Source organism: Selaginella moellendorffii, unplaced genomic scaffold (assembly GCF_000143415.4).
Source record: "Selaginella moellendorffii unplaced genomic scaffold, v1.0 SELMOscaffold_108, whole genome shotgun sequence".
Taxonomy (NCBI): Eukaryota; Viridiplantae; Streptophyta; class Lycopodiopsida; order Selaginellales; family Selaginellaceae; genus Selaginella; species Selaginella moellendorffii.
The window spans coordinates 124,433-136,479 of NW_003314369.1; the positions used below are offsets into that span (position 1 = coordinate 124,433).

The window sequence follows — 12,047 nt, forward strand, 5'->3', positions numbered from 1 at the left end:
AGGGAATGTCCCTACCCGAAGAAGGCCAGAGCCAATATGGCCATCAAGTCGGGTGAAGTCCAAACTGAGGTATGTGATCCAGTCCCTAACTCAAAGTTACTCATTACACGAGCAACTTTGGTAGAGAGTCGTTCGCGACATCTACTAGCCCTCCGAGGGAAGCTCGGAGGTAGCTTTGTTAAGATCCTTATTGACACGGGTGCTTCGGATAATTTTGTGGCTGCAGACATAGTCCGGCAAGCCGGACTAACGGTGCAGCGGCTAGGCGAACCAAGGACTATAGAGTTTGTTCAAGGTAGCCAAAGCACCGATGAGGTACTTCGACAAGCGAGAGTCGAAGTGGGGACATGGAAAGTGGAGATGGATTTCACCGTCTTGGACATGGCGGGATTTGACGTGATCTTCGGAATGGATTGGTTTAATCGGTTCGTGGTAGCCCTGCATGGACAAGGTAGGAACCTTGTGGTATTGGCGAATGCCCAAGGAAGAAGATCTAGGGTGGAGGCCCAGGATCTAAAGGTAGGGCAAAGCAAGGCCAAAGAGTCATGCTTAAACCTGGTGTCCACGAGAGGACAACTCACTAAAGGAACTAAGGCAGCCTTTTTGTGCTTACTCTCGGTGAAGAGTGACAAAAAGACAAGAACAGAAGAAGTACCTTTAGTGATCCAGCAGGTGCTGGACCAATTCCAGGATACCATGCCAGAGGAGCTACCGGCGGGGTTGCCCCCCGCACGACCAATAGAACATAAAATTGAGCTGGTCGAGGGTGCTGAGGCGGTGGTTCGTCCACCCTATCGATTGAACGAAAAAGAACTCAAGGAGCTCAAGAGCCAACTAAAGGAGTTGGTGGACAAAGGGTATGTTAGGTTGAGCAAGTCGCCGTATGGGGCACCGGTGCTATTTGTGAAAAAGAAAGATGGATCTATGCGCATGTGCATAGACTACCGGTTGCTCAACAAGTATACCAAGAAGAACAAGTACCCTTTGCCAAGGATCGAGGACCTGTTCGATAGGTTGGGAAAGGCAAAATACTTCTCGAGGATTGACCTAAGGTCAGGATACTACCAGATCAGGGTAGCTGAGGAAGATGTCGAGAAGACAACCTGTCGAACGAGGTATGGGAGCTTTGAGTTTTTGGTGATGCCCTTTGGGCTGTGCAATGCGTTTTCAGCGTTGATGAACCACATCTTTGTACCCTATCTGGATCGCTTCGTGGTCGTCTATATTGACGACATCCTGATCTATAGCGAGACGCTAGAGGAGCATGCCGAACACTTGGCGAAGGTGTTTGAGAAACTAAGGGAACACAAACTGTATGCTAAAGAGAGCAAATGTGACTTTGCTCAACAAGAGGTAAAGTTTCTCGGGCATGTGGTGGGCCAGGACGGGCTCAAGGTGGACCCGGAGAAGGTCCAAGCGATCCAGGAATGGGAACGACCATCGAATGTACATGAGTTGAGGGCGTTCCTGGGGCTATGCAACTACTATCGAAAGTTTATCAGACACTATTCGAGAGTAGCCCTGCCCTTAACGGACCAAACAGGAAAAGGGAAGATGGTATGGACAGCGGAATGCGAGGCGGCATTCGTCCACCTCAAAGGGAAGTTGAGGAAGGCTCCGGTGTTGGCATTACCAGACTTTGGTAAGGACTTTGAGGTAGACACGGATGCTTCGGACTTTGCGTTGGGCGCAGTTTTGAAGCAAGACAACCATCCAGTAGCGTTCTTCTCGAAGAAGCTGGACAAGGCTCAACGGAAGTGGCCTGCCCACGAGAAGGAATTGTTTGCGGTGGTCAAGGCGCTCAAGGAGTGGCGACACTACCTTGGGAGACACTTCAAGGTTTACACGGACAATGTGGCAACGAAACACTTCTTGTCACAGCCCGACCTAAGGGGAAAACAAGGTCGGTGGGCCAATGCTTTGGCCGAGTTTGATTGCGAGATCCTGTACAAGCCTGGGAAGAGCAACATCGTGGCAGATGCGCTAAGTCGAAAAGCGAGCTTGAAGTTGGCGATATCTAGCGCGACAGCAACCTTTTGGGATGATGTGCGGACCGCATACGAGAGTGATGGTCTAGCACAAGAAGTGTTGCTGAGGAATCTGGAGGCGCGGGAAGCTCACTAGAGAGGTGAGCTGCCAACGGAAGAGAAAACGGGCTATGTGGAACGCAACAGACTCATATATTACAAGCAAACGAGGGTGTATGTTCCAGAAGGGGAACTAAGGAAGGTAGCCTTGGAAGAGTGTCATGACGGACCTCTCGCGGGACACGGCGGAGTGCCCAAGACGATGGGCTTACTCAAAAGGAAGTATCACTGGCCAGATATGGCTAAGGACGTCCAAGACTATGTAAAGACATGTCCAACATGTCAACAGGTCAAAGCCGTGACGAAGGCTAGTGGGGGCTTGTTGCAAAGCATCCCCATTCCAGATCGTCCGTGGAAATGTCTCACGATGGACTTCATCACGGGACTACCCCCAAGCGAGGGGTTCAAAGCGATATTCGTGGTGGTGGACCGATTTTCAAAGATGGCACATTTCATACCCACCACAACGGATGTGGATGCGGAAGGTGTGGCAAAGCTGTTCTTCGAACAAGTGGTTCGAGTGCGGGGAAGGCCGGAAGAGATTATCTCAGATCGAGATAAGATCTTCACCAGTAGGTTCTGGAGGACACTCCTAGAACAGTATCGCACCAAGTTGAAATTCAGCATGGCCTATCACCCACAGACAGGTAATGGGTATTGAGTCAAGATTGATGGCACTAACACTTCTTGACAGACGGACAAACGGAAAGGGTGAATAGGCAGCTGGAGGATTATTTGCGATGCTATGTCTCGGGAGACCAGACCGACTGGGTAAGTCATTTGGGACTTGCGGAAATGTGTTATAACAACTCACCACATTCGAGCATCGGGGTGAGTCCATGGGAAGTCATCAATGGGCGAGCTATTGAAGGTCCTGTGGAACTCGGCGTGGCCGAGTATCATGGAGAGTTACCCGCAGTGGAGGCATTCATGGCGGAAAGACTCAACATTTGGAATCTAGTGAGGGATTCCTTGGAACGGGCTCAACAAAGGCAAACTAAGTACGCGAACCAAAAGCGTCGAGATGTGGAGTTCCAAGCTGGGGAGAAGGTGTGGCTGAACACCAAGAACCTCAGGCTACCAAGTGGGATCAGCCGGAAGTTGACCCAAAGGTAAAAATGCATGTATTCCTGTAAATGAATTGATCTTGAGTTCCTTAAGCAGGTTCGCGGGGCCTTACGAGATTGAGGCTCGAATCGGTAAAGTGGCTTACCGTCTCCGACTTCCTCGAGAGATGGGGAAGATGCATCCCGTGTTCCACGTGAACTTACTCAAGCCGTATTTTGAGGATCCGCTTCGCAAGGACCAAGTAAGACCTTTACCTGAGGTTATCCAAGGGGAGGAGGAATACGAAGTCGAGGCCATCCTCAATGCGCGCAAGAGCAAGCGACAAGGACGCGAGGTGAGAGAGTTCCATGTGAAGTGGAAAGGATTTCCACACTGCGAAGCAACATGGGAACCGGAGGAGAACCTAGCGAACGCGCGAGACCTAGTGGAGGAATTTCTGCATGGCAGAACTCTATGTACTTATGCAAAGTTCAATTAAAAGTATCAATTTGAGAAGTTGAGCAATGGCATATGTTGGGACCCGAAGGCGCGCCGAAGGTAAGCTAATTAGCATGGGTTAGCTAGGTCGACCAGGCGTAGGGAGCTACGCCCGACTCCCTGCGGGGATGTCGAATCCGTAGACGTATTCTACGGAGGTTGGGTTCGAGTCCCAACCCCCTAGTAAAGCAAGGCTGGGTTCAAGTCCCGACCCCATACTAGGGCGTGGTGAGGGGAGTATAGGGACACCTATATTCCGTTGTCATGAGCTCTTGGCCGGGGAGGCTAACTTAGGCACACCGCTAAGTGGGGGGTTGCCCCCGGAGACATGGTCAACAAGTCGTAGGATAAAAAAGAGACGTTCGATGTGGGCATCGAACTTCTTCTATGGGTGGTGGAGTTGTAAGGAACCAACTCGCCGAGGTGTCGTAGGCTAAGGGAACCCCGAAAGCATGACCAAAATGACAAAGAGTTCATCGGATGGGACCAAGTCAAAGATCGAGTCCAAGACCGACTCTAGGACCGAGTTCGAGATCGAGTCCGGAATCGAGTCCGAGACCGACTCGGGGACTGAGTTCGAGTCCGAGTTCGAGACCGAGTTCGAGACGGAGTCCGAGATCCGAAATCGGGTCCGAGACCGAGTCCGAAGTCGAGTCCGAGGTCGGGCCCGAGATCGGGTCCGAGATCGAGTCCGCGATCGAGTCCGAGACCGAATCCGAAGTCGGATCCGAAATCGGATCCGAGATCGAGCCAGAGACTAAGTCCAAATACTAATACGGGTCAAGGGGTGAAAGCCCAAAGCGTGCGTCCCCCAGGGGGGGGGGGCTGCAGGGGGTTCCAAAAGTATAGTAGGGATAGTGAGGTCCAGGAACCAGTTTAGAAGGGACTCTCCAGTGGGGCTCCCAAACTGACTTGAGGTTGGGACTGGGACCGAGGGGCCTTGGGTGGGAGTGAGCATGGACTTGGTTGGTGCCGGAGGGGCCATCCAAGGAAGTGCTCAAGAGCAGCTCCCACTCCTGAAAGGGAAACCGATTGCGGTGCTCCCGGCTCAAGTGGAGTGGGGCCCCACTTGAGTACCATGCGGCTCATTGGTCCTCGCCCTTCCTAGGGGCTTGGGCCTTCCTTCGGGATGGAAGTGGGGGGCGAGAGGTACCCATACCGGGCCGCTAGGCCACGGTGTTTCGCCCCGGCGTCCCGAAGCAAGTGTTGCACTCAAGACTTGAGATTTAGAGGGTCCCATGATCAAGTCTTGTGGTACCAAAGGATGTTAGGAACCTGGAAGCTTGGTGTGCTTGGCTGCTTGTGCTTGCGGGGAGTGTAGCCGAACCTTAAGTCCAGTCTAACCCGGGGAGGGGGATTGGGAGTGATTTGGGAATCCGTGGAAGGATGGCTAACACTCCGTTGCTCGTGCAGTGAGTAGCTAAGACCAAGTAGGAGCTGGTACCATAGGCGAGAACCTTGGCAAGGGAACTTAGCAAAAGCCAAGGCGGTGTTGGTCGGATAGGCGAGGTAAGCTGGCAAATTAGAAAGGAAAAATTTGTGGCTTACACGCAGCCATTCATATGGATTAAAGCATTCTTTTGGAGATCTTTAAGCACGCATTTAAACATGTTGACAATTGTGATAATGCTTTCCCACAATTACATCGTCTTTGTCAAATGCTGTTTGAGTTAGTGATGCAATTTTGTACTTACTTCCAAAGCCTTTTGTGTAAACAATTAAAGAGAATGACCCAAAAGACAATTTATATAGGGTTCAAATATAAAGGAAAAAGGCCTTTTCCAATCGATTAAGGGTCTTGGGATATTTGGGGTTAAGTGTCATTGGGTTTGAGTAATACTAGGCTCTCAAGAAGTTTAAACTCAAGAACTTACATTTTATTTTATATAAAGCCAAATATATTGAAGCAGATTAAGTTGGGAATGTTATGGCCAACACTTCGTCAAGATTTTATAGAACTTATGTATACACTTACTCCAACCACCCTTGACAATACTTTTTGATTGACACAATGTTATAAGGTATTGTTTCTTCCATATCTTGTTACATATCCTTTAACTCTAAGTTTTATAGGAGATGATTTTGTTCTAATGAAAGTTGATGCTACTATTATTTGTGTTTAAGAACAAGAGCGAGGATGTGGTTGTGGCTATGATGTCTATTGCTAGACATATGATAAAGTTGGCCATACATATCAGTATTGTTAGTGTTTTCTAGATTGACATCCTCTATTTCTTAAATGAAGGCCTTGGCATCAACAATGTCTTGTTGATGCTACTTCAGTGGAATGTTTTGACACAAAAATGCTTTTAAGAAATGAAGAGTTAAGCAAATAATGGAGGGTTCTTGCGCAAATAAGTCAATAACCCTTTTATATTTCTTTTGGGAGTACTATCAAGGGGTTCACTCAACACCACATTTAATGTTTACTTTCTAAGCTCATTTTTATATCAAAAAATTAGTTGATATAAGTTTGAGATTATCTTTTATTTTTAGCCTATTGACAGACATTGCCATCTATAATTTTATCATGCAATAAAGCCAATCTTCATTTTTTATAACAACGACCGTAAATATACATATGCACAAGATGAGGTGAACTTAACTGTGCATATGGGTGTGTAAACTCCTGAGTTTGAACTTCCTGGGCGGTCACTCAGCCTAGTACTATTCAAACCCAAGAATGCTTAACTCCAACTATCCTAAGACCCTTAACCGATTGGAAAAGGGGGTGCACTCTTATTCATGGGCCCTTTCCCTCTATATTTGAATCCTTATGGATCGTCTCTCGAGTCGTTCCTTTTGATTGCTTACAATCCACCACGCTTCCATGCAATTCACGCCCTCGTGAATGGAAGTTGAGAGCCGCAGCTCTCCCGAGAGCCCCGCTCTTCTGACACCCTACCCCTCGGGTCGAGCCTAGTGGGAGCAAATTGGACTAGCCAGATGTCAATCAACATGTGGTGTGATTCCCTAGCCAACCTGCCATCTACAATTTTATCATGCAATAAAGCCAATCTTCATTTTTTATAACAACGAACGTAAATATATATATGCACAGGATGAGGCGAACCTAACTGTGCATATAGGTGTGTAAATTCCTGAGTTTAGACTTCTCGAGAGGTTCGCCTCTACGGCTCCCGAGAGCCCCGCTCTTCTGACACCCTACCCCTCGGGTCGAGCCTAGTGGGAGCAAATTGGACTAGCCAGATGTCAATCAACATGTGGTGTGATTCCCTAGCCAACCTGCCATCTACAATTTTATCATGCAATAAAGCCAATCTTCATTTTTTATAACAACGAACGTAAATATACATATGCACAGGATGAGGCGAACCTAACTGTGCATATAGGTGTGTAAACTCCTGAGTTTGGACTTCCCGAGAGGTTCGCCTCATGCTGTGCATATGGGTGTGTAAACTCTTGAGTTTGGACTTCCCGGGAGGTCACCTAGCCCAGTACTATTCAAACCCAAGGACGTTTAACTCCAACTATCCCAAGACCCTTAACCGATTGGAAAAGGGGGTGCACTCTTATTCATGGGCCCGGTTTAGAGTTTACGATATTTCCCTCTATATTTGAACCCTTATGGATTGTCTCTCAAGTCGTTCCTTTTGGTTGTTTATAGGGTGATCTTGAACTTGAACTTCAATCATTGCAAGCGGTGCCAAGTCAAAATTTTGACTTTATTGGTATAGATTAATTGTAGCACAATCATCCTAAATATGATTTTAAAGCTTCTCCCCTATTTCATACCTCTTCATATTTCTTCTTTCCTTTCACTTATGTTCCACTTTATCCCTTCTATCCTATGTAGGCATATAGGACATTGGCATATGATTGAGAAGCTATGCAAGTTTTTTTATTGGCTGAAGATGTGATATAATTTTATTTAGTATGTAAGTAGTTGTGTTTAGTGCCAAACTCGTAATATTCCCTTTCGTATTGTGGAAAGACAGTTACAATCAATTGCAATTTCCCATCCATTTAATTTGGTAGTGTTTGATTTAATAAGGCCTTCTTCATAATCAATTGTTAACAATGAGGATGTTATTATTGTTTTCAATTACTCAAGTTGTTTGGTGGAAATTAATACTTTTGCTAGTGAGTTTATGACTATTATTAGGTATTTCCTCTTCAATCGAATGGTATTCCAACATTTCTATCTGAAGTGGATTCTCTCAGATAATGGTTCTATATTTATGATTGAGGTATTTCATGTATTAACATCTCTACTAAAGATACATCACACTTTCACATCCACAAATAAATGGTTTAGTGGAATGACTCATTCAGACATTCAAATGGATAATTACAAAGTATGTCAATTTTCAATATTTGGATTGGGATGGTTATTTATTATTTCTTCAATATGCATATATCACAAGGGTATAGAGTTCCATTAATGCTTCATCATATAAACTTTTATATAGTCATAATCTGATCTTACCAATAGAGTTGAGTTTACTTTCACAATTGTCATAAATTGCCTATAAACAACAAAAAAAAATGATTTAAGAGACAATCAAAAAGGTTTAAATATAAAGGGAAATTGTTTATAAATAAAAGTGCACCCCTTTTTTTAATCAATTAAGGGTTTTATGATATTTGGGGTTAAACATCTTTAAGTTTGAATAGTATTGGGTTAGGTGATTTTTCAGGAAATCCAAATTCATGAGCTTACACTAGCAAGGTTAGGTTTTATGATTAATATTTAATTAGTATTCTTCCACTTGTCCAAGTAGAATGTGTTAAACACTCAAACCATATACAAGTGAAACAACAATGGCATGATATTCAACAAACCAATCTTCAAAAAATTATACATATACAACTTTTGGTAAAAAAAATCAAGAATCATTTACAAATCCACTGTTATCTCCTTTTAATATTCTTTCAAATCCTGACCCATAAACTAAAGAACTTGACTACTTTCCATCCTTTCAAGAGGAGGGAATGTTATGCAATACCATATACTAATATTAGTGTTATAAAATTTTGATAGCTATCAAATTGGTTTTAATCTAGACCATTTGATCTTATATATAAATAAAGGTTTTTGAATAATTTATATGCACATTTGTGTATCTTCATACATATTTAAATATATAATCCAAGCATGCACAATCATAGATTCCTTACTATAGTCTCTTTAAGTAATTTTTTTATCAGTAGAAACTTGATAGTTTTTTCTTTTAAAATAAAACTCAAAACACAGCAATTTTTTAATTTTTTAATTTTGGTGGAGGCATTCAAAAATTTGGGTGACTTATTATTATCACAAACCATTTTATTTTCCAACTTTCATGCTTACTTTCCTAAGCATTGGGAGTGGCATCAATCGCAATGCTTGGATTCAGAGCATCGAGACATGCACATCACTCGACTCAGCCAAAGCAATCCAAGATCACATCCACAAGAACCATCTTCCAGATGTATTCCTCAAGGAGAAGCTTCTCCAAATGTTTGCTAGAATCGGTGGCAGTGGCCTCTCCATCGCCAGAAACATCTTTGATTCCATTCCCAACGATTCCAAGGGAAACTATGCTTGGTACTACATCATCTCCGGCTACTGCAAGCACCGCCAGATCAACGCCGCCAAGCAACTCTTCGATCAAAACCCAACTCCAAATCTCATCCTCCACACAACGCTCCTCTCGAGCTATGCCCGCATGGGGCATCTAGACGAGGCTGAGAGCCTCTTTCGTTCCATGCCAGCGATGGATCTCTTCTGCTGGGCGTCACTTCTATCAGCGTACACAAGCATTTGTCGCGTGGAGGAAGCCAAGCTCGTGTTTGATTCCATGCCAGAGTATGATCTAGTCTGCTGGAACTCCATGCTTGCTGCATATGCTCAGAATGGGCATCTAGAGAACTCTCGGCAAATCTTCCTCGCCGCGGAAGAACACAACGTCGTCTCGTGGACGCTGCTGCTTGTAGCTCACTGCCACTCCAGGAGCCTCCATCGATCTAAGCAGGTCTTTGATTCCATGCCCGAGTGGAGCCTCGTGACCATGAACACCATGCTTGCCTGCTTCGCCCAGAATGGATCACGCGAGCAAACGCTCGCTATGCTCCAGCGATTGCCAGAGCTCGACCTCGTCTCCTCCAACTGCGTCCTCGCCCTGGCGATCGACCTCGGGCAGGCAAGAGTGATCTTCGATGGGATGCAGCAGCGATCGCTTGTCTCCTGGAACTCGATGCTGTCCGCGCTCGCGAGCGCCGGCCAGATCGAGGAAGCGGAGCAAGCATTCCAACACGCGATGCCGGAGCGCGATCTCTTCTCCTGGAACTCCATGATCGCTGCGTATGCCCAGCGAGGCCATCTCGCCGAGGCGGAGAGATTGTTCTTGGCAGCTCCCGAGCGCGACCAGGTCTCCTGGAACTCGATGCTCGCCGCTTTTAGCAACAATGGCATGCTGGAGGAATCGCGCTCGCTCTTCGATTACATGCCCGTGAGAAGCATCGTAAGCTGGAACTCGATCCTAGCAGCGTATGCCCACTCCGGGCATCTGGATCAAACCCGGCGACTCTTCGCTCGCCAGCCCGAGCGAAATCTTGTTTCCTGGGGCACGATCCTCGATGCCCACTGCGCTCACAAGGGCGAATCCCACCGAGCTTTCGATCTCCTCAAGGAGATGAAGCTCGCGGAGAGCCCCAACGAGGTGTGCTTCGTCGCGATCCTGGTGGCTTGCAGCCAGAGCGGCGCTGTGGAGGACGCGCGATCGCATTTCCTGTCCATGCGCATTGACTACGGCCTGGATCCCACCCGGAAGCACTTCTCCTGCCTCATCGACGCGCTGGGGCGATCGGGATTCCTGACGGCGGCGGAGGAGCTTGTCACAACCATGCCATTCGCGCCGTGCAATCTCGAGTGGAAGTGCTTCCTCAGCGCGTGCAACAGCCATAGGAGTGTGGATCCCGGCGCTGGAATCGCGAGTGCAATGCTGGCGCGCTCCGCCGGTGAAGATCCAGCAGCCAGCTACATTCTTGTGGCCAACACGATTGCTCAAGAACCCTGAAAAGCTGGTGCATTGTCAATACCCAAAATCAGAACGATCGAAGGTACCTCTCCATACTTCTTCACTCTAAACGGAATGAGCTCAACCCAGAGATGCATGCTACAAAGTGTGAAGCAGTAAGTACTGGGCTGGGCTGTGCTGGATTCACGAGCTGTACAGCCCAGGAAGGGCTGGCCTAAACGACGAAGCAGCCTGATCACCTGCTGCAATCTGATCATCAATTGAGGTGCTTACGAGTTGCATCTTCAACTGATTTACGAACAGTCCAAAAATTTTAGCAATTGGCGAACTCTCTAGTGGACAAAGTTTAGACGTTGCACAAGTTTTCTCTGAGATCAAGTATCAGGATGGCGTTTATTGGTCTCGGGATATGCAACGTGTGGAGATCGCGTTCTGGCACTCTTGAAGTTCTTCTCACGCTGCAAGAACAAGGTTGTGAGCCAGATGTGTCACAGTTTCAGTAGCTGCATAGAGAAGGAAGAAGCTCAGCGATCTGGGGAAAACAGTGAAGATCAACAGCAAAAAAGAAAAGACTTGACTAGAGTTTGGAATCAATTCCATGGTGCTTAATACTTGACTCTCCTTCTTGCGTTCCCTAGGGCATAGCAGGTGGCTCTAGCTTCGTGGAGGAGTCACACAGGAGGCGGAGGGACCATGAGTGGTGGCAGGAGTTCTGTGCTTGAGAGAGTTTTGCTTAAGTTTCACTTTGTACTTTTTTAATCCATAAGGGACATTGAGTAATGTAACTTGTGATTTTTAGACATGTTTGAAATTTACAAATGATTTCTCTTAGCTGTTTTTAAAGCTAAAGAGTGACGATTTATCCCACTAGGATTACCAAAAGTGAATAAAGTTTTTTTCTGTTTATGATCACATTCTTGCCTCTACTTGTAAAATAGTGACAAACAAACAGATACAAAAATGTAGAGAAGATAATAAGAGAAGAAAAATGAAAAAAGAATAAAAGAGAACTCAACTTTAAACCCCAAAAGTTAATTTAATGCAAATGCATATAATATGGTTATTTTTTAACACATCTAAGTGTTATTTATATACTTATAATCATTCATAACTGCTTCATGCTTGTTTATGACGAATGTTGCCTAAATCAAGTTTTTTTTCAAACTTAAGCATAACTTCATTTTGCCTAAATTTTCTTCTTTTACTTTGCCTAAAATGATATATAAGATAAAACATTGGCAGCCGTTTCACCGAAGCTAAGAGCTGGCATTCCAAAGCTAGAGCCTTCCCACTCAAATGAGAAGAAGTATGTTGTGCAATCTGATTAATGTGAGATATAGGAGTTGGATCTTGTCACACATATATGGACTTCCTCTTCCACAAGGGCTGCTATTTGGTTCAATTGGATGATAACAAGCAGCAGGTGATGCTC

General features: G+C 45.8%; 1 protein-coding gene across 1 annotated transcript; it reads left to right on the top strand.

The window, feature by feature from the left end:
- The first annotated feature begins 9,352 nt into the window (after positions 1-9,352).
- On the top strand, positions 9,353-10,654 carry LOC9631245 (pentatricopeptide repeat-containing protein At4g02750). The gene has a single exon (XM_024664207.1). It carries the CDS (start codon positions 9,353-9,355, stop codon positions 10,652-10,654), a length of 1,302 nt encoding a protein of 433 aa, XP_024519975.1.
- Positions 10,655-12,047: the final 1,393 nt, after the last annotated feature.